The 26,147-nt window shown below is 39.9% G+C and overlaps 1 protein-coding gene across 7 annotated transcripts in view; it reads right to left on the bottom strand.

The window, feature by feature from the left end:
* The window catches only part of pam (peptidylglycine alpha-amidating monooxygenase), a 228,796-nt gene that overhangs the window by 115,089 nt on the left and 87,560 nt on the right, over nucleotides 1-26,147 (bottom strand). For all 7 annotated transcript variants that reach the window (XM_043709988.1, XM_043710012.1, XM_043710023.1 and 4 more), the window contains 3 exons: nucleotides 19,416-19,889; nucleotides 19,011-19,128; nucleotides 10,910-10,967 (listed from right to left, as the gene is read on the bottom strand). In XM_043709988.1, coding sequence (XP_043565923.1) covers nucleotides 10,910-10,967; nucleotides 19,011-19,128; nucleotides 19,416-19,507 — 268 coding nt within the window. In that variant the 5' untranslated portion in view covers nucleotides 19,508-19,889. The remainder of the gene's footprint in view (nucleotides 1-10,909; nucleotides 10,968-19,010; nucleotides 19,129-19,415; nucleotides 19,890-26,147) is intronic.

Below are 26,147 nucleotides of genomic sequence, written 5' to 3'. Positions count from 1 at the left end.
CAGAAAAAGGACATTCATAACTACCATCCATTATATCTCAATCATAGTAACAGTCCAATTGACAGTTTTCCAAAGTTATTTAATAATTTCCATCTTTCTGTATAATTTATAGAAATAATGGGTACATTGTCAGTTTTCGATGATCCAGCAATGTTACTAGATTTTTTTCCCTTGATATAACATGACAATCAAAATTATAACTATAAACTTAGTAATTTAAGACAGTTAAAAGGTAACTGAATGAGTTAGTCATTTAAAAAATATTGCAGGATTGAGGTATTTTAAAGGTCTAGGAATGCCACAATAAGGGCTCATGCTCTTAATGCCCAAGAAGCTTTGGTTTATAGCAACACCTTCAGCAATAGGTAATAATTGGAAGACTAATGAACCATCACAGGAACTAAAAGATACAGGGAGATCAACCCTAAGTACTCTCAAACACCTAGCAGAAATTGATTCAATAACAGTGTTGATAAATGTTTGGATTTAAAAAGAGAAAATAATGTAAAATAAAACTGAATGTGACAACAAATTTTATGATCAAGCTCTCAGAATTTTAAAACAAAGGGTGAAATCTTCCTAGTAAATTAATAACTTGTTAACAACTTAGTGCAATAATACACAAATTAGCTAGTAGATTCACAAAGAGATATGGAATCTGGAAACTTTAGTGTTTGGTGATCAATTTATATCACATCACGGTTTGATTTGCATAAACTTGCTTTGCTTAAACAACATTGTCTACTCATTAGTTTTTTAAAAACTTGTTGGATTTGCTAATTAGATCCCAGAGTTTGAGTGGCATGGTGGCTTAGTGGTTAATACTGCTGCCTCTGTGCCAGAGACCTGGGTTCGATTCCAGCCTTTGGTGACTATCTGCAAGGAATTAACACATTCTCCCACATGTCTGTTTGGGTTTCTGAAGGACGCGCTGATTTCCTCCCACAATCCTTCATCCACCTGAAGAAGGTGCGGTTCTTCAAAAGCCAGTGTGTTTCCATTTAAACTTGTTGGACTATAACCTGGTGTTGAGAGATTTTTAACTTTGTACACCCCAGTCCAACACCAGCATCTCCAAAGCAGATTAGGTGGATTGACTATGCTAAATTGCCCCATCGTGTCCAGGGTTCATGCAGGTTAGGTGGATTAATTATGGTAAATAAGGGATTAAGGGTTTTCGGGTGGAGAGCTGTGTCTTAGTGGGATGCTGTTTGGAAGGTTAGTGCAGATTCAACAAGCGTCTTGGATCCTATTAAAGAGGTAGCTACAGAAATACTGAACACAGTTGAAAATTCTATGGCATCTGGAAGGTTGCAAATGCAGCCAGGCTACTTAAGAAGGGAAAGAGAAAATGGGAATTGTAGACCTGTCAGACTGATCTTAGTAGTAGGAAAAGCAGTGGAACTGTATAGGATGAGAAATTGAACACCCAGAAAATAATGGTGTGATTAGGCAGAATTAATATGGATTTATGAAAGGGACCGCACGTTTGTCAAACCTGTTGGCAGATATTTGAGATGTTATTGGAGCAGATAAGATTAAATAGATATTGTGTATTTGGATTTTCAGAAAGCTTTCAATATGGTTCTTCTCAAAAGGTTAGTAAACAAAGTTAGAGCGTATGAAATGGGGACAATACACTTGCATGGATTGAGGATTGGTTAAAGAAAATGAAGTGTAGGAAAAAAAATTGGCTATTCTCATGGTTGACAGGCTGAGACTTGTGGGGGAGCACAAGCATCAGTACTTGGGCCCAAGCTGTTCACAATCTATATTAATGACTTTGGGGGCCAATTGTAATATTTCAGTTTTGCAAACGACAGAACACCAGTTCAAAACATAAATTAAGGACGATGCAAAGAGGCTTTAAAGGAATTTGGACAGGGGGAGTGAATGGGTGATAATATCACAGATGAAATACAAAGGAGGTTAAGCATGAGGTTACCTAGATTGGTAAGAGTATTTTTTAAATTGAGAGAGATTGGAAATTTGGGAGGGAAATGGCATGCTCACAGAATCATTATGGTGCAGAAAAAAAGCCATTCAGCCCATTGCATCTGCATTGACTCACTATGCATTTTATCTTACTACCTTTTCACCATAACCGGTACATTATTTAAACAGAAACAATTATCCAATGCCCTTTTAAAATGCCTCAAATGAACTTGCCTCCACCACAATTTTAGGCAGTACATTCCAGATGCTAACTATATGAAAAAGCTGTCTGGTACTGCATTTGCTTCTTTTACAAAACACTTTTATAATGTGGCTGCTGGTTTCCTGGAACTATGTTCATCAAGTTCCTGCGATCTCCCCAACGCAATTACAACTTTCTATAGTGTGGTGTCCAGAACTGTACATGGTACACCAGCTGCCTGCTCTTGTACTCTATGCCTCCACTAACAAAGTATGGAATATCATATGCATCACTAATGACTCATCTAATCTCAGAGGCTTTTCAATTTTAAATACAATCAGCATATTCTATACCTCTACATTGCTTTTACATTTTTCTAGTTATTGAGTTTCCTCTGTTGTCATGACCACCTTGGCAGCATCTACTTCATAGTGAAGATAGATGCAAAGTATTCATTTAACACCTTAGCCGTGCCTCATGCTTCTTTGAATAATTCTGCTTTTTGGTTTCAGATCAGTTCTACTCCTCTTGTTAAAGCCCTTTTATGGTTGATGGGGAATTAGAAAGTCTTCTATAAGCCCTGTATGTTAGCTGTTAATTTTTTTTTAGAACCCCTCTTTGCTTCTTGTATTTGTTTTAAACCTCCCTTCTGAATGCTGCGATTCCCTCCTGGTTCTCAATTATATTTTCTGCCTGACACATTTCATAAACACACCTTTTATTCTTTAGCTTATTTGCAATGTCTTTGATTTGTAGATAGGAGAATATATAGGCTGTGCCTAAACAATCTCATCTCTGAAGGCAGCCTGTTCAGCTACAGTTTTTCACAATCTCTTGGCAGCAGGGTGGGGAAGTGATCAGTCTCAGGTTCAGCTCTGATTTTACCCCATTTAGGTTGGGTCTCTGCCAGTTGATTTTTCTTATTCTGTACTGACCAATGTATTTTCCACCGAGATCCTAAACAATACAATGAGCGCTGTCCCCTAAATGATCATGTCACGATCTACTTAACCAACCTCATTTTCAAGAACCAGGTCTTTAACCAAAAGTGGCAATCCTCCTTACTTTTATCCCATTTTTCCATATTTTCTGAACACCTGAAACAGGACTATTTAAAACTGGCTAGCGATGCCATTCCTTAAACCATGTTTGTTATCATCACATCATCCTGACAAGGTCATCTGTAGCTATAGTCTCTAGACCCTCCTGTCTGATTAACTATATCCCGTACATTCACAATGGTATAGCCTTGAATTAGACTTCATTACCACTTCTATTACTCCAACTTCATTAACTAACTTACTAATCTTTCTATTTCTGTGCTGTATGCCTCTCCCTTCAAGCACCATGTTATTATTCTTTGACATTTTTTCTGGTTCCTACACACCTGCAGGTTTAGTTCAAACTCTCTGAGAAAGTGAGGACTGCAGATGCTGGAGATCAGAGCTGAAAATGTGTTGCTGGAAAAGCACAGCAGGTCAGGCAGCATCAGAGGGTTCCTGAAGAAGGGCTCATGCCCGAAACATCAATTCTCCTGCTCCTTGAATGCTGCCTGACCTGCTGCGCTTTTCCAGCAACACATTTTTAGTTCAAACTCTCCCCAACCAGCAAAACACTCTGCAAGGAACTTATTCAGATACAATCTCCCCTAGAGCTAGTCCCAGTGCCCAAGAAACCCAAAGCCCTCCCTGCTGTGCCAACTTTCCTGTCCCACATTCTTTTGTTCTATTAAACATTTTCTGCACTTACTTGCATGTGGCATTGAGAATAATTCAGAGATTACTACTATAGAGGCCCTGTTTGCTATCTTTCTACCTCGCTCCTTAATTTCCAATTGTAGAACCAGATCATCCATTTTCCCATGTTATTAATACCAGCATGCACCGTGACCTCTGGCTGTTCGCTCTTCTTCAGAAGAATTTTCTGGAGCTGGTCTGTGACATCCTTGATTCTAGGAAGGAAACGCACCATCATGTTTTGCTTAGACTGCCTAGTGATCACCCATTCCCTAATTGCCTGTTTGCCCCTAATTTGCAGTATGACCATCTTTCGGAATGTGCCCTCCATGTAGCTTTCTGCCTTGGAAATGCAGCTTTGTGACATTTGCTGCTTTTCAAGCTCCAAAATTTGGAGCTCAAGTTTGTGCAACTCGTGACACTTCCTATACATAGGTTTAGCTGCTTTATGAGAAGTGTCCACAACTCATCACTTACCAAAAGGCAGAGTTCTGTTAAATTGAGCTGCCCTCCTATACCCTGTATGTATTTTATTTTTTGAGACTTTTATTTACTTTAATTTTACTTCTAAACTTTGAAAGCACAGGAGGCAGCCATTCAGCCCATGCCCTTGCCAGTCTAAAAGAACCTGAATACATTCATCCTATGTTTCTGCTGCCCATAGCCCCCAAGCGGTTATGGAAACACAAGTGAATATCTAAATACTGCTTACTTTACAAGAGTTTCAGAATCAACCAGCTTTTCAGGAAGGGAATTCCAAACTCTCACCGCTCGAAGTAAAATAATTTTCCTCAAATCTGTTCGCATTTTAACTCTTACCTTAAATCTACATCTTCTGACTGCAGACCCTCTAATGGGGGGAAAAAAAATGCTTTCCTATCCATTATATTTATGCCACTCAACCTTATATACCTCAATCAGGTTCCCCTCTCGACCTTAGCTGCTCCAAGGAAACCAACTTCAGCCTATCCAGTCTTACCCCATATTTCAGACCTTCCAGCCAGGCAGCACCCTGCCAAATCTCCTTTCAATTGTCTCTCATGCAATCACATCTTTCGTATGAAACTGGAACTAGACATTTCTCCAGTTTGACCCAAATCTGCATTTCACCCAGTTCCAGAATAACTTCCCTGCTCTTTCATTCTACATCTTCTACATTGTGGGCGGCACGGTGGCACAGTGGTTAGCACTGCTGCCTCACAGCACCAGAGACCCGGGTTCAATTCCCGCCTCAGGCGACTGACTGTGTGGAGTTTGCACGTTCTCCCCGTGTCTGTGTGGGTTTCCTCCGGGTGCTCCGGTTTCCTCCCACATCACAAAGATGTGCAGGGTCAGGTGAATTGGCCACACTAAATTGCCCGTAGTGTTAGGTAAGGGGTAAATGTAGGGGTATGGGTGGGTTTCGCTTCGGCGGGTCGGTGTGGACTTGTTGGGCCTGTTTCCACACTGTAATCTAATCTAATCTAATCTAATCTTGGCTAATGAAGGCAAGAAATGCAAATGCCTTCTTAATTCACCTTATCTACTCACCCTACTATCTCCACAGATCTGTTAACATGCATACCAAGATTCCACTTTTGAGCTGGACATTATTTAAATGGGGAAAGACTGCAAAAAGATACATGACACAGATTTGGGAGTCTTCATCTATGAATCATAAAAAGCCAGTATTTCAGTCCAGGGGATATGAGAGAAGGCAAATGGAATGTTGGCCTTTATTTCAAAGGAAAGGGAGTATAAAAGTAGGGAGGTTTTGCTAAAAAATATACAAGATAGTAGTCAGACCACAGCTGGAACACTCTGAATAGCTTTAGGCCCCCCTTTCTAAAGGAGAGATATACTGGCATTGGAGGCCGTCCAGAGAAAGTTCACTAGGCTGGTAACATGTATGGAGGAATTTACTTATGATAAGAGGTTGATTTTATTAGCCCTGTACTCATTGAAGTTCAGAAGAATGAAAGGAGATCTTATTGAAACATAAAAGACTTTTTAAGTGACTAGACAGGGTTGATGCAGAAAAGTTGTTTCTCCACATGGGACAGTCTAGACCAGAAGGCATAATCTCAGAGTAAGGGGGTCATCCAATTAAGACAAAGATGAGGAATTTCTTCTGAGGGTAGAAACTGTGGAATTCTATAATGCAGAGGGTTGTCAAGGTGAATTGTTAAGTATATTCAAGGTGGAGTTGGATTTTTAATCAGTAAGGGAAACACGGGTCATAAGAAAAAGACAAGAAAATGGAATTGACCACAATGAATGGCGGAGCTGACCTAATGGTTCTGAATGGGTTACTTGTGGTCCTAGATCTTATTGCCTTTATACTTTCCAGGGTCCTACCATACACATTGCAAACCCTTTCCTGGTTACACCTCCCTAGATTTAAAGACAGAGTTAAGAAGAGCAAAGACAGGACACAAGCAGTCTTTAACAAATAGAATAAAGGAGAACCCAAAAGCTTTCTATAGGTAAGTGAGGGATAAAAGGATGACTAGGGTAGGAATAGGGCCAGTGAAAGACAGAAGTGGGAAGTTGAGTGTGGACATTTCTCATTGGTTTTGACTCAGAAAAAGGGGAATATTGTAGAGGAGAAGAATGAGGTAGGAGATATTAGACTAGAAAGGATCGAGTTTAGTTACGAAGAAGTGTTATCAATTCTAGAAGGGGTGAAAGTAGACAATTTGCCTGGGCCGGATGGGATTTATCCAGGGATTCTCTGGAAAGCTAGGGAGGAAATAGCAGAGCCTTTGGCTTTGATATTTGAGTCACCATTGTCTACAGGTTTAGTACCAGAGGACTGCAGGTTTGCAAAAGGTGTGCCCTTGTTCAAGAAGGGCAGTGGAGATGACCCAGGTAATTATAGACTAGTGAGACTTACTTCTGTTGTAGGAAAGGTTTTAGAAAGAATTATAAGAGATAAAATTTATAAACATCGAGCAAGCAACAATTTGATTTCAGATAGTCAACATGTTGCATCAAGGGCACGTCGTGTCTCATAAACCTGAGTTTTTTTGAGAAGATGACCAAGCATGTAGATGAGGGTAAGGCAGTTGACGTGGTATACATGGACTTCAGTGGAGCCTTTGATAAGGTTCCACATGGTCGGCTGTTGGAGAAAATGCAGAGGCAGGGGATTGAGGGTGATTTAGCAGTTTGGATTAGAAATTGGCTTTCTGAAAGAAGGCAGCGAGTAGTGGTTGATGAAAATATTCAGCCTGAAGTCCAGTTACTAGTGGTGTGCCACAAGGATCTGTTTTGGGACCACTGTTGTTTGACATTTTTATAAAGGACTTGGACGCAGGCATAGGTGGATGGATTAGTAAACTTGCAGATGACACTAAAGTCGGTGGAGTAGTGGACAGTTTGGAAGAATTGCAACAGGTTGCAGGGGGACTTGGATAAACTGCAGAATTGGGCTAATGGAGTTCAATGCAGCTAAAATGTGAGGTGATGCACTTTGTGAAGAACAACAGGAAGGCAGAATACTGGATCAATGGAAAGATTCTTGGTCGTGTCGATGTGCAGAGGGATCTTGGAGTCCACGTACATAGATCCCCGAAAGTTGCCACCCAGGTGGATAGAGCTGTTAAGGCGGCATACGGTGTGTTAGGTTTCAATGGTAGAGGATTGAGTTCCGGAGCCGCAATCTCATGCTGCAACTATACAAAAAGTCAGTGCGGCCACACTTGGAATATTGTGTACAGTTCTGGTCACCATATTGCGGGAAGGTTGTGGAAGCATTGGAAAAGGTACAGAGAAGATTTACCAGGATGTTGCCTGGTCTGGAGGGTAGGTCTTATGAGGAAAGGCTGAGACACTTGGGTCTGTTCTCATTGGAAAGAAGAAGGCTAAGAGGGAATTTGATAGAGGCATGTAAGATGATCAGAGGATTAGATAGGGTAGACAGTGAAAGCCTTTTTTCCTAGGATGACGACGTCAGCCTGAACGAGGGGCCATAATGACAAATTGAGGGGTGATATATTTAAGACAGATGTCAGAGGTGGGTGTTAAGGGTGTGGAATTTCCTACTTGCCAATGTAGTTAACTCAGTCACATTAGGGAGATTTAAACAATCCTTGGATAAGCACATGGATGATGATAGGATAGTGTAGGGAGACGAGCTGAGAATAGTTCACAGGTGAGCGCAACATCGAGGGCTGAAGGGTCTATTCTGCGCTGTATTGTTCGATGATCTGGATGAAGGAATAGAAGGCATTCTGGCTAAGTTTACACTTGATACAAAGGTTGATGGAGCAGCAGGTAGTACTGAGACGGTGGGGAGGCTACAAAAAGGTTTAGCCAGGTTAGGAGAGTGGGCAAAGTGGCAGATGAAAAACAACGTGCACTTTGGTCAAAAGAATAAAGGCATGGACTATTTTCTAAATGGGGAGAAAATTCAGAAGTCCACAGTGCAAAGGGAACTTGCGAGTCCTAGTCCAGGTTTCTCTTAAGGTAAACCTGTAGGTTGAGTCAGTAGTTAGGAAGGCAAATACAATGTTGTCATTCATCTCAAGAGGATTATATTATAAAACCAGGGATGTATTTCTGAGGGTTTAAAAGGTTCTGGTCAGACACAGTACTGTGAGCAAGTTTGGGACCCATACCTCAGGAAAGATGCCATGGCCCTGGAGTGGGTCCAGAGGAGGTTCATGAGAATGATCCCAGGAATGAAAGGTTTAAGATATGAGGAAAGTTTGAGGACTGTGGGACTATACACGATGGAGTTTAGAAGGATGAGTGGAATCTGATTGAAGCTTATACAATATTAGAAAGAATGGACATTGGGAAGATTGGCAGGAGACGAGGACCCGAGGACACAGCCTTAGACTGCAGGGAAGACTTTTTAGAATGAAGATAAGGAGAAACTTCTTCAGCTACAAAGTGTGGTGAATCTGAGAGATTCATTGCCACAGAACGCTGTGGAGGCCAGGTTATTGCGTATACTTAAAACAGAGATAAATATGTCTTGATTGCCAAGGAGATCAAAGGCTATAGAAAGAAAGTGGGAAAATGGGGTTGAGAAACCTAAGAGCTATGATTGAATGGCAGAGCAGACTCAATGAGCTGTAAGGCCCAATCTTTGCTCTGGCACCTTATGGTCTTAATTTAGAAGTTTACACAATCTAATTAGAATTTCCTAAGTTCTTGAAGAGCTCAAAAGGAATGTTACATAACCTCAAAATAAGAGGCATGCTACTTAGGACTGAGATGAGGAAAAAGTTATTCACTCAGAAGGTTGCGGATCTTTAGAATTTTCTAGCTTGGAGGGTTCAGGACCTTTAGTATGCTCAAGACAGAGGTCAGCAAATTAATAACTACTAATGGCACCAAGTAGTGGGGGGAAAAGTACATTAAGGTAAACAGTCAAATTATCACAATGGAAGAGGAGGCTCAAAAGGCTTGAATACCCTATTCCTGCTCCTATATTTCGATCATTTTTGAATGCAATTGCAAATCTAGGGCAGTATTGTCAGATTGTCTGCATTGTCTATAATATAGCATTCAGAGTACCCAAGGAACCTTTTAAAAATAGTACAAGTGACAGTTTCTCTGATCTTATATACATTCCAATTAAACTTCCAAAAATACAGGTTAAATACGCAAGAAAATGTGGACAAGGGTTTAATCTCAACTGAATAATTTCTCTGGATAGAACATAGAACATAACAAGCGCAGTACAGGCCCTTTAGTCCTCAATGTTGCGCCAACCTGTGAAAATACACCCATTTAACTTACACTGTTCCATTATTATGCCTATGTATATCCAATGCCCATTTAAATATCCTTAATGTTGGGCAGGCAGGCTATTCCATGCCCCTACTACAGAGTGACGTAACTATCCCGATATCTGTCCTAAATCAATCACCCCTCAATTTAAAGCTATGACCCCTCATGTTAGCCTTCACCATCCGAGGAAAATAAGCTCTCACTGTCCACCCTATCTAATCCTCTGATTACCTTATACGTCTCAATTAAGTCACCTCTCAACCACCTTCTCTCCAATAAAACAGCCTCAGTTCCCTCAGCCTTTCCTTGTAAGACCTCCCTTCCATACCAGGCAACATCCTATAAATCTCCTCTAATCCCTTTCCAAAGCTTCCACATCCTTCCTATAATGCGGTGACCAGAACTGCACGCAATACTCCAGGTGTACAGATGGAGCATGACCTTGTGACTCAGAAACTCAATCCCCCTACCAATAAACGCCAACACACCACATGTCTTCTTAACAATCCTTTCAACCTGGGTGGCAACTTTCCAGGATTTATGCACCTGGACACAGATCGCTGTTCATCTACACTGCCAAGAATTTTACCATTAGCCCAATACTCTGCATTCCTGTTATTTCTTCTGAAATGAACGACCTCACACTTTGCAGTATTAAACTCCATTTGCACTTCTCAGCCTAGCGCTGCATCTGATCCATGTTCCTCTGTAACCCATAATATGCTTTGGCACTATCCTCAACTCTGCCTACCTTAGTGTTATCCGCAAATATACTAACCCATCATTCTACGCCCACATCCAGATCATTTATAATGATTTGATAAAAATTACCAAGAAAACTCGGGACATTTGTCAAGCCTTGTTTGTCTAGACATAAATTTATTTTTAAAGTTATTTTTAAAACAGAGCTTGATATGTTCAAACTGTTACCTATTAGTCAAATAAAGAACATTTTGAACACACACACACACACACACACACACGTTGAAGGCCTTATTTATTGTACTTTTCTTTCCCTTTGAACATTGGTTAATTCATCAGAACATTTTTTTGGCATTTAAAACAAAACCCAGCAATGTAGGACTTCAAATGTAATTGGCTAATAATGGAACATCCTATATTTACACTGTCTACATAACAAACATTTGGACCAACCTACCAATGTCAAATTTTATACACCATATGACCTTGCGTTGATGAAAGATTCCAAAGACACCAGAATTTGCGTATTTTTCAATAAGAAAATACTACAGGAGAACATATTCAAAAATAAAATGAAGATGCTTCATCGTTGCTTGTCATGAACACTCACCTATATAGGACTTCTGACCAGATGGCACTGGAACAAACGTGCAAAAGTAGCTATCTGACTGTAAAAAGCCAAAAAGAAGTTTCTTTAGAACTCTTTAATGACACAATTTAAAATTCAGCCATTTTTATAACCCGATTGAAACAAATTCTGTTTCAAATTAAATAGATTAACTGCTGTGAATATGGAATTAATATCTGAAGTTGAGTTTTTTTTAAATTATAAGAACATTTTAAGTTAGTGCACCTATGTGCTGTGACAGCTAACACATGGTTCAAAACAATGAATTTTGAAAACCCAACTACCATTGTACATAATCATTATATTCAAAGAAGACCGCAGGGCTGTGCTCTCATTAGAGAGAAGCAGAGGCTCACCAGAGGCTCACCAAACCTCAGGTGCGCAGAGTTTGAAAAGGAGAATACTTCATGGAGGAAATAGAACCCATACTGCTGGTGCCACTTTGGATCGCAAACCAACCATCCAAACTGAGCCAATTGACTACTTTAATGCAGATCAGATCTACCAATTGATTATCAGCAAGGTGTGGTCACTGTTGCATTGGCCCACATCCATGTAAAGAACTCCCAAAGCTGCATTTAAACTTCTTAGCCTGCAAGTAAATCAAAACTTAAGAAAAACACCTATTAATATGTCATCCCAGCAGAGCTTCACACTCAGCAGTTAAGAAGTTTCCGAAGCACAGACATCGGTTACTTTCCCCTGGATTCATCGGACCTGGGTGCATCTGTGTCAGATCAGCATAAATGGATTTTGACGATTTGCATTGGATAGGTGTGTGATGTTGAATCCCAAAATTATTGACAGTAAATGTGATGCTGACAACAGAATTATGGCCTCAGATAGACACACACTAGCCAAGAAGCTCCAAATATAAATGTATCTCCTGTCCCTTAAGCTCAACTAGCTGGGTTTTATAGCTTCAGGTGATACAATCCGATTGCAACCATTTTGTCAGCAGAGGATCACCAAAGAGGTACAAGGAAATAATCTAGTGCAGTTTTATTACAAGGAAGGATATCTCCCTCTACCTTACCCCAGTGTGAGATTGCAGTCATCCTGCTTGAATAAATAGTGGCTTTCAGTGTTATAACTCTTTAGCTAAGTGTTTCCACTTTATTTATTAGTGCACTATGATGACAACACAAAAAGTGAAATTAAATACAAATATAAATATTGAAAACAAACAATGAATTGAAAATCCCTTTGACAGAATTGCAATCACACCTAGACATTAAATCACTGCTTCCTCCTTACAATAAACTCCACACTTATGAGGACAATTTTTCCTGCCTACCTCCGACTACCCAAGATGAATAAAGTGTCTCAAAAGTTTGAGAAACAGATTAAGGTAGCTGTTTCATGCTTCCACTATGCGAGTGATACAAGTGTTATTTACCACAAACAGGATGCTGCCATCAAGCCAAAACTATGTTCTGCCTATGTCACAAATGGGTAATAATGGTATATCAAATTCAGTGCAGGTGTGATATCATGTTTGATGGCCATACATCCAAAGATTGTTGGATATCAAACAGCATGTAGCTGTGGCTGTTTGCAACCAGCCTGTACTTACAAAATCTGCCACATAGATGCAATTCTATAACTGAAAACTGCTGGAGCGTTGCAGTTCTGAAAAAAAAAAAGGCTGAATTGGTTAGGGTTATTTTTCTTGCAACAGAGAAGGGGACTTGATTCAGAGCTGCAAACTTATGAGATGCATAGAGTGGGTAGGAATGGACTTTTTCCCTAACAGAGGGATCAATTACCAGTGAGCATAAACTATAAATATTTGTCTCACGTTTGTAATGTCTCATCAGTCAGAAGAATCAAGAAGCTTGACACCATCCTGGACAACAATCCACAGGATTGGCACCACAGCCATCATCTTGAAAATGCACGTTCTTTAGCACTGATGCATATTGGCAATAGTGTGTACCATCTCCAAGATGCATGCAGTAACTCACCTAAGCCTCTTCTACAGTACCTTCCAAACCTGAAACCTGTACCATGGTCCCTTCCAAACCACCTGACTTGAAAGTATATCCCCGTTCATTCAATGTTACTGGGGCAAAATCCTAGAACTCCTTTCCTAATAGCAATGTAGATATCGCGTCAGTAAGAAGTGCAGCAGTTTAAGGTGGCTGCTCTCACGACCAACTTCTCCATGGCAAAGGAACAAAGTTTTTCCAATCTCTCCTCATAGCTAATACCATCCAAACCAGCTATATACATACTTTAGCTTCAAGAATAAACCAGAAGCTAGGAATACCACAGTTGGCAATTCACTTCATGACTCTCCAAAGACGATCTTCCATCTACAAGGCACAAGTCAGTGTGTTGGAATATTCCTCTTTTCTGGATGTGTGCAGCTCCAGCAACACTGAAAAAGCTTGACACCATCCAGACAAAACGGTCCATTTGATTGGCATCACATTCACAATAAACATTCACTCCTCCACTATCAATACTCAGTGTAGGCAATGTGCACCATGACAAGATGTACTACAAAAATCTACCAAGGCTCCTTGGAAAGTACTTTACATAACCATAACCATGACCATGAAAGAGGACAAGGGCAGGAATATAAAGAAAAACCATCACCTGCAAGACCCACACCATCCTGTCTTAGAAATAAACCACTGTTACTTCAATGTTGTTGTTCCAGAATTCCCAAAGGCATTGTGGGTATACCTCCACCAAATGGACTGCAGTGAATCAAGAAACCAGTTCACCACCATCTTATGATGTGTATTTAGGAAGTGTATAAGAATTGCAGACCCAGCCAGTGAAATCACTTAGGGTCATCAAGTTGTACAGCACAGGAACAGGCCCTTCTGTCTAGTTGGCCCAAGCCAACCAGACACCTTAAATTAGTCCTTGATATCAAGGCCATATTTGACCCAGTGTGGCATCAATGAACCCCAGCAAAATTGGAATCAATGAGATTTGCATGGAAAACTGTCTACTGGTTGGACTCGGACCTGGCAAAAATGAAGTTGGTTACTGGAGGTCAGTCATCTGAGCTCCAGGACATCACTACATGTGTTCTTCAGGCTAGTGTCCTAGGTCCAAAATTTTCAGCTGCTTAGTTTGTCAGCATTTTGCCCATATCCCTCTAAACCTTTCATATTCAGCCTATTCCGTCTCTCACTATAGCTCAAACCCTCCAACCCCGGCAACATCCTTGTATAAGTTTTCTCCACCTATTCAAGTTTCATAATATTGTGCAATCATCGGTGACCTTCCCTACATCTGACCTTATGACAGATAGAAGATCGCTTATGAAGCAGCTGAAAATGGTTGGGCCAAGGACACGTGAGGAAATCCTGCAGAAATGTCCTGGTGCTGAGATGACTGATCTTCAACAACCACAATCATCTTCCTGTGTGCCAGGTATGACTCCTGTCAATAGAGAGTTTGCTCCAGTACCGACTGATTCCAGTTTTGCTAGGAATGAGACGACTGCTGGAGGTCAGGTCATCAGTACAATTGCTTGAATTGTATCAGGGCCCATAGCCTTTGCAGCATCCAGTGCCTCCAAACATTTGACAGAACTCAACAGAGCTTCAATGTGCAGATTATTGCTCAGCATTTTTGCTGACACCTTCCACCACTTCACTAATGATTGAAAGTAGATTGATTGCGTGGAATGTGGCCAGTTTGGATTTGTTTTGCTTTGTGTACAGGACATAACTGGGAATCTTTTCACCTGATTGGATATATAACTGTACCAGAGCTTAAAAATGTGTTGCTGGATCTGCAGTCCTCACTTTCTCCTACATAACTGTACCAGTACAATAGGTCTACCAGAACACCTTAGCTTGGGAATAAGCAAGTTTTAGAGCACATTTTCAGCACTACTGTAAGATTTTCAGGGCTCAGAGCCTTGACCATATTCAATAATTCCAGCCATTTCTTAAAATCACATTGCACCAAACACGCTGAAGACTGCCAGTGACGCTGGGGACCTCTGTAGGAGGTCATCACCCATTCTGTTTTTTAACTATCTTTTGCACTGGTGTGCTGGGCTTCCCCATGATTAAGCGTGAGGATATTTACGGAGCCTCCTCCTTGAGTGAGTTTAATTGTCCATCACCATTGACCTCTGGATGTAGCAGCATTGCAAAGTTTAAATATTATTCGCTGTTTGTGGAATTCCTTGGTTCTGTCTATCACTTGCTGCTTATGTGGTTTGTCATTCAAATAGTCTTGCATCTTCACCAGGTTGACACATTTCAGGCATGCCCTCCTACACTCTTCTTTGAACCAAGGCTGATCCTGCTTTGATGGTCATGGTTGAGTGGGGAATTATGCCATGCCTAAAGGTTATCAGTTGTATTGGAACTGAATTCAGATGACTCCCAGCACTTTATAGATGCTGGGAATTGCTGAATCTAATCCATTTAGTCTGCACAACACGATGGAAAATATGTTCGAGATAAAGTCGGGATTTTGTCTCCACAAGGTCTGTGCAGTGGTCACTCTTGCCAATACAGTCATGGACAGATGCATTTGCGGCAGACAAATTGGTGAGGATGTGGTCAAATATGTTTTTCCCTCTTTCTAGCAGCTATGTCCTTGAGAACTCAATGACTTGGATCAGGAGTAATGCTGCTATGTTATTCTTGGTGATGAACACTGAAGTCTCACACTCTGGCTACATTCTGCACCCTTTCCATTAGCGATGCTTTTGCGAAGTGGTTTTCAACATGGCAGGCAGAGTACTGATTCGTCAGGTGATGAGAAGCTGCATGGTAATCAGCTGGAGATTTCTTTGCACACCTTTGACCTGTTAGTGACACTTCATGGGTTCCTGAGCACTGTAGTGTCACCTGGTTTTGTGAAATATGACATATTCAGGAATTATGATGGCATTGCTTGGGACATTATTTATAAGTTATGATTTTGTCAGTGATTATGTCACACTGTTGCTTTTGCAGTCTGTGAGACAGCCCTCCCAATTTTAACAGTAGCCCCTGGATATTAGTAAGAACCACAGATTAGAATACCTACATTGTGGAAACTGGCCCTTCGACCCAAGTCCACATTGACCCTCTGAAGAGTATCCCACCCAAACCCATTCCCCTACCCTATTACTCAACATTTAATCCTAACTGCACATCCCTGAGCACTACGGGCAATTCAGCATGGCCAATTCACCTAACCTGCATGTTGTTGGACTATTGGAGGGAACTGGAACAGCCAGAGGAAACCCACACAGACACGGGGAGAATGTGCAAACTCCACAGACATTGACTCGAGGCTAGCATAGAACCTCAGTTCCTGGTGCTGTGAGGCAGCAGTGCTAACCACTGAGCCACCATGATGAGTTGACAGGACTGTGTTTGCTGTTGCTGTTTCCAATGTCTTAGTTATTGTCAGGTCGTCTGTCTGGTTCAATTCCTTTCTTTAACCTTAGTAGCAATTTATATAACAGAGTAGTTTGATAGGCCATTTCAGAGGGAAGTTAAGACACAACCACATGGCTGTGGATCTGGAGTTACACATGGGCTTAAAAGGAAACTAATGAAGCAGTTTTACACCATTCAACAACAGGTTTTTGGTCTTCATTAAATCTTTAATTCTGTTGTTACTGAATTCGAATATGAACCCAGGACTTCTCCACTTCCTGATGCTGCCTGGCTTTGCGTGTTCTTCCAGCCTCCTGCTTGTCTACCTATCACAACATGGGCTGCTACCACAAACAACCCATCCTCAGGCCCTCATGGTTTCCATTAACAGCTTTTTGTTCTAACAGGCTGACTTTTACTCACGCCTTTCTCTGCCCAACCGCTGTTCTCGCTCTCTTTCTCTGGGTTCCATTTCCACCTATCGTTTATTCCATCCCCCTCCCACACTCCTGCTCAAGCATACATATCAACTTTTCCAAGATGTAATTAGTTCTGAAGAAGGGTCACTAGACTACTTTCTCTGCACAGATGTTGCCAGACCTCCTCAGTTTTTCCAGTGACTTCAGATTTTGTTTCTGACTTCCAGCACCAGTTCTTTGGGTTTTTTGCCTAGAACATTACTTGGATCTCTGGATTACTAGTCTGATGACAATACCACTAGGCTACCACCACCTCACGTCCCAGCCTAACTTATGAACGATATAAACATTGTGGTAAATTAGAGTAGATCTTTACAGAACTCAATTAGTAGCTCTATGACTAAGCACCAATGTTTACCATTAAAATTACCTGCTTTCTACTGCTGTGAGTTTCTGATTCAATTTATTCTGCTAAATATTCCAAAAGCTTTAAGCTTTATAAGCATCTGGAGAATTTCAACATAGATTTTCTATAAATACAAGTGGAATATCATCACCGAATAGTTTAATGTCTTTGTTAAAAAAAAAGTCTTGATTATTTCAAAAGACTTGGAATGCATAATATTTACTCAAATCATTTATTATAGTTAAAAAATCACAACACCAGGTTATAGTCCAACAGGTTTAATTGGAAGCCACTAGCTTTCGGAGAGCCGCTCCTTCATCTGGATTTTTAACCTTGTACATCCTTGTCCAAGACCGGCAACTCCATATCATCATTTATTACAGGATTTCTGCACTTATTAGTTGAAGAGCTTTTGCCTGAAATGTTGATTCTCCTGCTTCTCAGATGCTGCCTGACCTGCTGTGCTTTTCCAGCACCACACACTCAACTCGTGCACTTATTAGATGGCCTGTGAAACATCCATTAAGATGCTCAAACACACTATACTCTTCATAATTCTAATTTTTAAACAGTCATCTGGATGCACTAGATTTCACTGGAGAATCTAGCTTCCCTGAACTATAACTACTAAAAACATTAAATCCAAAACACATTTGGAAAACAAACTGCCGTGAACTAAATGTATCAACAATGGCAAACATTATGAAATCTCACACTCAAGGTTTCTCAATATGTCGGTGCATATCCAAAGGTACAGTGACCTTATGCTGCCATTTTATGACTTTTAGACCTTTATTCCCCCAATTTTCAGAAGTATGACATCGATTGCCAGCAATACCCAAACATTCAATTAAGCACCTATTCTTCATATAATTTTGTACGATAAATATTGACAGGATATTCAACTACAGGCAGCAACAGAGAAGATTAAAGTACGCTTCTCATCACATGTACACACACTAATCTGCAGAAATCAGTGAACAGCAATCAAGCTGGGAACTTATCCTCAACTATCTTTTATTACACAAGGAAAGAGAAGTTTTTTTTAATTCAAGCAACCTAGCTTTATTTTTAGAAAGTCCAGTTGCATTTAGTTTCTATTGCCAAATTCATGCCTTTTTCACATATCACCTATTTACAACAACTCAATATGAAATACAAATAGAATTCCCCAAATTTAAGCAGCCTTTCACAGATTTTCCCTGGGCTTCATGAAGTAATGAGCATTATCCGCAAGAATGAGTCATCCCTTCTGCAGAGCAACTCCTTTTAAATTGTGCCATTCTGGTTACATCACTGCAGGATCTCAAAGTATTAGTACAAAATGAAATTGGCATTACCAAAGTTCCTCACTATCAAGGAATGCAAAATTAATTAAGCAGCAGATTCAAGAACAGTACAGATTTGTAAAATAAAAAATAGAATCTGTTATTATAATGTTATAGTAGTGGCACTGAAAATAAAAAATAAATGCTAATGCTTATGGAGAATCTTGTTTGAACAGCATTTCTCCAGTATATTACTCCTTCTGCTGAATGTAAAAGCCAACTCTTGCTTCCCTCAAGATGGAGATTATTGGTTCATTGCCACAAAACCTAGCTAACTCAATTAACAGTTATCTCAGAAACTAAGTTAACCACAAAATACATGCAATGACATCCACAGTATGAATTCCAACAGAGAAGGGACATAAACTTAAAAAAAACACTGAATAATTTTACTGCTGCAACATTTTAACAAGATTTACTTGTGATTTCACAAAAATACCCTAATTCAATAAATATGTATAATTCTGAATAAGAAATTAGATTTCAATATGTGAAATAATTGATTTTAATACACAAATCGGAATGCAGTAAGAACACCAGAGAATGACAAAGCAAATAAATTTATATGAAACTTACCATCAAAGGTGTTACTCCAGGCATTCTAACATCAAGTTTAAAGTTCAGAGAATTTGGTTTCTCTGGCTGCCTGTTCTGGGGACAATTGGATGGCAATGTCCATGGGTTTTGTTTATACCTGAGAAACAAAGATGTAAAATGTTCCTGTACTTCATCAGAAAAGAAACACAGATTCACACAATTACTAAATGAACAGTTTCTAATTACAATGCACTTTTCCCACATGACACATAGCTTTTGAGAAAACTGGAACTTTAAAGACAATATATCAACACTTTTACAAGAGACAATTTTGCACAGTAAATTTCTAAATGTTTCATTGTGTGCATGTGTTTGTTAAGTAGTAAGCTCGCATGAAATTACTTACTTGCATTAGCAAAAAGAGGACTTCATATTAACACCTACCTTGTTAACAGAGACAGTGCACTTTCATGGCACATACAATTGTTCTGAAGAATTAGAAATACCAACAGCAATTTATTAATGAAAGCAGCCATGGCCACTTTGCTATTTCTATTCAAATCTTGGACCAAAAGCTGTGCAATTCTATTAGCTATAAATATCCTTGAGCAGCATGAATTCAGAGCTGGGCCATCAGCAACACTGCAGACATAACAATTGACAATCCACCATTCACAGAAGTGCCGCACTCTGGATCAGCCAAACGTATGAGGCTTTTTTGCTGTCTTTGTTAGTGAACACCAAAGTTTCAAATGTTCTTTTCATTTGGACATCTCATTCAAAGTCAATAACGGAATAAATCTGAGCTTCCCTTGAGATTCAGATCCCTCTAAACATGTGCAGCTCCAGACTATTATTCTTCACACAATTTGTGATTGACAGCACACAGAGCAGCTTCAGTCTTCATTCAGGTTGAAACTGTTTGAAAAAAAGATAGTGTATAATTAATATAGTATAACATTAAACCTCAGCAAATTCTTCTGGAGGTTGAGAGATTTGTAGCTCAGGTTGAGGTTCTGGATGCAAGTTTGCTCACTGAGCTGCAAGGTTCATTTTCACACGTCTCGTCACCATACTAGGTAATATCTTCAGTAAGCCTCTGGACAAAGCACGCTGGTGTTTCCTATGTTTGGGTTTCCTTTAATGATGTCATTTCCTGTGGTGATGTCATTTCCTATGGTGTACCCCAGGATACATGAACATCAACTAGCCACAAAACAACATGACCCTCTCTCACTAGTATCCTTACTACAGATAAGGAAGGATACCACTTCGACTGGGACAACACATCCATCCTAGGACAAGCCAAACAGAGACATGCACGAGAATTCCTAGAAGCATGACATTCCAACCATAGTTTACATCGACTTGGATCCCATTTACCACCCAGAGAAAAAAAACAGGAAATGGCATCAGAGGAAATGACATCACCAACCCAAAGAAACCCAAACATATAAACAGAAAGCAGGAAACTTCAGAAATGTTTCGTCTGGAGGCTCACTAAAGATGTTACCTAGTATGGTGACAAAACGTCTGAAAATGAACCTTCCAGCTCAGTGAGCAAACCTACATCCAAATCCTTCAGGAACTTTTTCAGGCCTAGCTTTGCTAAACATAAACTAACCTTTGGATTCTATTCTGACCATTGTCACTTTAAGCTTTTTCAAAGTCCATCCAACAATATCAACCAATGATACCTACCACAGCACACTAATCTAAAAAGATATGCTTGCAAAACACAATATATTTCTTGGTGAATCCTTGCACAATTCAGGTTGGCATTTACGATACAAATTCAATTGCTTTATTGACCAATGATGATTTCTATTCAGTTTGTAAACACCCAGCTTAAAGCATTCCAGTTATAAAATGCAAACAGATTGTATTCCCATTTTAGAATATCTTCACTTAAAGAGAGATAATTACATCCAGAGCTTTCTCACAGTGATTTTTATGAAATTCCAACTCATAATCAACTTATCAGATCAGAACAAACTTAGGAAAAAAAAAACTTTCTAAGTTGCAAAAGGCTCAAAGGAAGACATTCGCTGAAAGAAATGCCTTTACTTGAAGTTTTACAACTAAAATTGGATAATTAAGACATGACCAAAACAGAAGGTAGTCCCAATACAATAAACCACTGTGGTCACCTGGTCAAAGAATGCAAAGATCGAGAGAGTCAATGTATCATAGTTACAGTGAATGTCTTTAATGACTTTGGTTCGGTCCATTTAGTGCTGTCGTGAGGAAAGAAACCTGAATGGGTACATTCAAAAAGATGTTGAATAGATAAAGACTTTTGCAGATCCACTCTTCGAAAAGACAGAAATTGAAGAATGTTTGCAAGCTATGAACCTGTCGGTATGGATGTAAGCTTGCTCTCAGAGTTGGAAGATTTTTTTTCAGACAGTTCATCACCATATTAGGTAACATCATCAGTGAGCCTCTGGTGAAGCATTGGTAGTATGGCCTGCTTTGTTTATTTGCACTTAGGTTTACTTGGGTCAGCAATGTCATTGCCTACGGCGATGTTATTTCCTGACCTTTTTCGTCAGGGGATGGTAAATGGGATACAAGTCAATGCGTTTGTTGATAAGAGTTCTGGTTGGAATGCCACGCCTGGAAGAATTTTCGTGGGTCTCGGTGTTTGGCTTGTCCTACAATTAATGTGTTGTCCCAGTTGAAGTGGTGTCCTTCATCTGTATGTAAAGATAATACTGAGAGTGGGTCATGTCTTTTCGTGGCAAGCCAAACAGAGACATGTACGAGAATTCCTAGAAGCATGACATTCCAACCAGAGTTTACATCGACTTGGATCCCATTTACCACCCAGAGAAAAAGAGCAGGAAATGGCAGAGGAAATGACATCGCCAAGCCAAGGAAACGTAAACAAATAAAAAGTGGGCCATACCACAGGCTCACTGATGTTATCAAGTATAGTGACGAAACGTCAGAAAACAAACCTTGCAGCTCAGCAACCAAACTTATATCCAGAACCCCAACCTGAGCTACAAATCATCTCAAAACTCATTAACAGTCAGTACTGCAATAAAATTGCCTGTTTGAAAGGCGAATGAATAGTATTTGATAAGACAGAGATAAGTCAGGTGAAATATCGAATAGAAGAGGAACTTCTGTGTGGAGAGGATCATAAAGCAGATGACGTTGAAAAGACATTGGGGCAAGTGAGAGTTAAATTAGGATGTGGTGGATTACAGCTCAGAACACTGAGCAACATGAGAGATAAAAATAGACCAAATTCTGACTCATTTTTTTTTAACGTATCATAAACATTGAGAATCAACATTTGATGGTTGCAGAACAGCACATCTTGTCTGTTCCTCATAAGTAGTGATTTTAATGAAATTGATGAAAAACTAATGAAAACTGTTGCTCATAAAAGGAAAGCTAAACATTGACAGCAATGATCAATCAGCCTACCATATTATGTGAGTGCATAATAAGGATACGGCTAGTACTCACTCATCCAAACAAGCATGGGTTTAGAAACAATAAGCCATCTCTAATTTAACTGTAGAAATGGTATAAGGGGGTACCTAAATTACTGAACAGCAGCTACCGACAACATATAAAATTTACATGAAATCTGAGGCGGTACTTCATATATGAGATTTGTAAAGAAAAGCTTCATTATGGAACTAATGATAAGTTAATCATTTATAATTAAACTGGATTGACTGAAAAATATCACCAACATAAAAAGCTGTGTACATGGCAAGTTAGGCTGATGGAATCACAGAGCTGTTCTCCATCCCATTCTGTTCACATATTTATAAATATTTTGAAGGAAAAAAATTAAACATGTTCATATTATTATGCACTTTTATTAATGTACAATTTATAAAATATACATTAGATATTAATCAAATGAGTTGAGGAAGGGTCGCCGGACCCAAAATATTAACTGATTTCTCTCCACAGATGCGACCAGACGTGCAGAGCTTTTCCAGTAATTTGTTGTTTTTTTCTGATTTACAGCATCTGCAGTTCTTTTGATTTTTATTTAGATTTTAATCCATTATATTGAGCGTTACTGAATTTGTAATATTTGGCAATGTGTTCAAGAGACTGGAACAATCAAAATGAGCTAAGGAAAAGCAAGACAGATTTTCAGAAATAAACCTAAAATCTTGGGATAAGTTTACTATTGTTGGATCAAACCAAGTGAAATTGTTTTGTCTCACTTTAACAAAGGAGGCACAACTGAGACTATTCCAGCAGTATATACAAAAGTCAGGCGAAGATGGTTCTAAATAATTAAGAATTTTTCTAATAAGCAACCAAGTTCTAACCCATTACAAGATCAGAAGTTGTTCAAAGAACTATACTGCCAAGCAATATTTTGCATGCCCAAACCAACAACTTCTCACCAATGTGACTTTTTAATCTCAGAAGCGTTTGGAACACCTAATTCACAATTAAAATGTCCACCCGCTTTAAATGGCAATTCTCCAGTTTTCTCTACTGACCTACTTCATCTGTTGAGTAGTTCCATAATTTTCTATGTTTTTGTAACACAGATGCACCATGTTGCCCACAGGCAGTAAATTCTGGAAACGTACACCAAGTTGGTGTAATATGAAATGGTTTCATCATTTTCCCAGCAGATGTTGATCAAAGTGTCACACGATTCACCTTTTGAGTTCAGTTTTTATTACTTATTCTATTCCTTGTTATAGTCACCAAAAATATGGACCATTTTTTAATATGCAAAAACAAAGGGCCTAACATTTAGATTCATTTCAGAATTAGTTTATCATATGTTGGATCCCAGCTAAAACTAATGTCTGCCAAAATTTTGTAAACATAATACTGACTTTTCAATCAATCAATTTTGTATTGAACAAGGTATATGTAAACATAAGGTATCAATCCGGGTGACGCTGCCAAGCAGGAATACCTGCGCCAAACAGGACTACTTGCGGGCCAAACAGCATAAGCAGCAAGTGATAGACAAACTCAGCTGACCCAAAACCAATGGATGCAGTTCTACCATACATCCAGTCATAAATGTTGATGGACAAGTAACCAACTCATTGGAGATTGCTCCAGAAGTATCCCCATCCTTAACGAAGGAAGACCACAATAAATTGATGCAAAAGAGAAGACTGAAGCAATGGCAGCAACCTTCAGCCAGAAGTGTCAAGTGAATGATCCAGCTCAGCCTCCTCCAGTGGTCCCTACAGAAGCCAGTCTTCATTTAATTCAATTCACTCTAATTGACATCAAGAAGCAGTTGGACGCAATGAAGTCTATGGGCTCTAACAATAAGTTGGCAATCGTACTGACCTCCAGAATTTGTTACACCCTTAGTCAAGCTCTTCCAGTACAGTTACCACATTGGCATCTACCTGAAAATTGCACTGACATGTCGTGTACACAAAAAGCAGCACAAATCCAATCTGACCAATTCCTGCCCCATCAATCCACTCTTGATCATCAGCAAAGTGATGGAGCATGTCGTCAACAGTTCTACCATTCAGCACTCTTCAGCAATAACCTGTACACTGATGTTCCAGTTTAGTTCCGCCAGGGCCACTCGGCTACTGACCTCATTACAGTCTTCATTCAAAGATGGACAAAAGCGCTGAATTCAAGGGATAAAGGGAGAACGACAGGTCAAGGCCACATTTCACTGTGTGGAATCAAGGTGCCCAAGTAAAACAAATACATAGGAATTGGGGGCAAATTCTCCACTGGCTGGAGTCATACTTGGCAAATAGAATGATTGTGATTGTTAAAGGTCAGCCATCTCAGCACTAGGACATCTCTCCAGGGGTTCCTCAAGTAGTATCTTGGGCCCAACCATCTTCAGCTGCTTCATCAACAACCTTCCCTCCATCATGAGGTGAGAAGTGGGATTGGTGACGATGACTGCAATGCTCAGAATCATTCACATCTACTCAGATACTAAAGCAGTCCATGTTGAAATGTCATAAGATTTGGACAATATCCAAGTTTGGGCTGATAAGTGGCAAGTAACATATGCACAAACAATGACCTGCTCTAATAAGAGATAATCTAACCACTTATCTTTGACACTGAATGGTGTTATCATTTAATGCCCTCAGAGTAAAGGAGGATATTCTGTTCCTATTAGGTGGTATGTCAGTGACTAAGGGCCGAAGAGTTTGTTTCCATACTGTTGGGAATCTAATCTAATCTAAGGGTCACAATTTCAAGATTGACAGCAAGACAGCAGGAGTGAGATAAGGAGCAACCTCTTTTTTCAGAGTTTTTAGAACTTGGAATATATTACCTAGGTGAGTGGTGGAGGCAGATTCCAGAGGTTTCAAAACAGAGTTCGATATATAAGACCATAAGACATAGGAGCGGAAGTAAGGCCATTCGGCCCATCGAGTCCACTCCGCCATTCAATCATGGCTGATGGGCATTTCAACTCCACTTACCCGCATTCTCCCCGTAGCCCTAAATTCCTTGTGACATCAAGAATTTATCAATTTCTGCCTTAAAGACATTTAGCGTCCCAGCCTCCACTGCACTCTGCGGCAATGAATTCCACAGGCCCACCACTCTCTGGCTGAAATGTCTCAGCATTTCTGTTCTGAATTTACCCCATCTAATTCTAAGGCTGTGTCCACAGGTCCTAGTCTCCTCGCCTAACGGAAACAATTTCCTCGCGTACACCCTCTCCAAGCCATGTATGTTTGACATATATTTGAAAGTGATTAATTATGGAGGTAGGACTAGAGAATAGGATGAGCTGGGTAGTTCTTTCAGGAACCATATAGACACAAAGGGTCAAACCGCCTCCTTCTATGCTATTAAATTTTGTGATTCTACCTCAGAGTTCTGAAGAGGAGTCACATCAGACTCGAAATGTTAACTTTATTTCTCTCTCCACATATTACCAGACCTTCAAAGTTTGTGAGAAGATTTGTAGCTCGGGTGCTCGTTGCTGTGGTTCTGTTCGCCGAGCTGGAAGTTTTTGTTGCAAACTTTTTGTCCCCTATCTAGGTGACATCCTCAGTGCTTGGGAGCCTCCTGTGAAGCGCTTCTGTGGTGTTTCTCCGGCATTTATAGTGGCCTGTCCCTGCCGCTTCCGGTTGTCATTACTGCTTCTGTTATGAGTCCCGAGATCGGTGAGCCCATGGGTGTTCTGTTGATTTGTTCGTATATCTTGGACATCATCAG

This window comes from Chiloscyllium plagiosum, chromosome 2 (genome assembly GCF_004010195.1).
Source record: "Chiloscyllium plagiosum isolate BGI_BamShark_2017 chromosome 2, ASM401019v2, whole genome shotgun sequence".
Lineage (NCBI taxonomy): Eukaryota > Metazoa > Chordata > Chondrichthyes > Orectolobiformes > Hemiscylliidae > Chiloscyllium > Chiloscyllium plagiosum.
The sequence above is the reverse complement of the archived record's forward strand: the minus strand, read 5'-3'. Positions and strand labels throughout refer to the sequence as shown.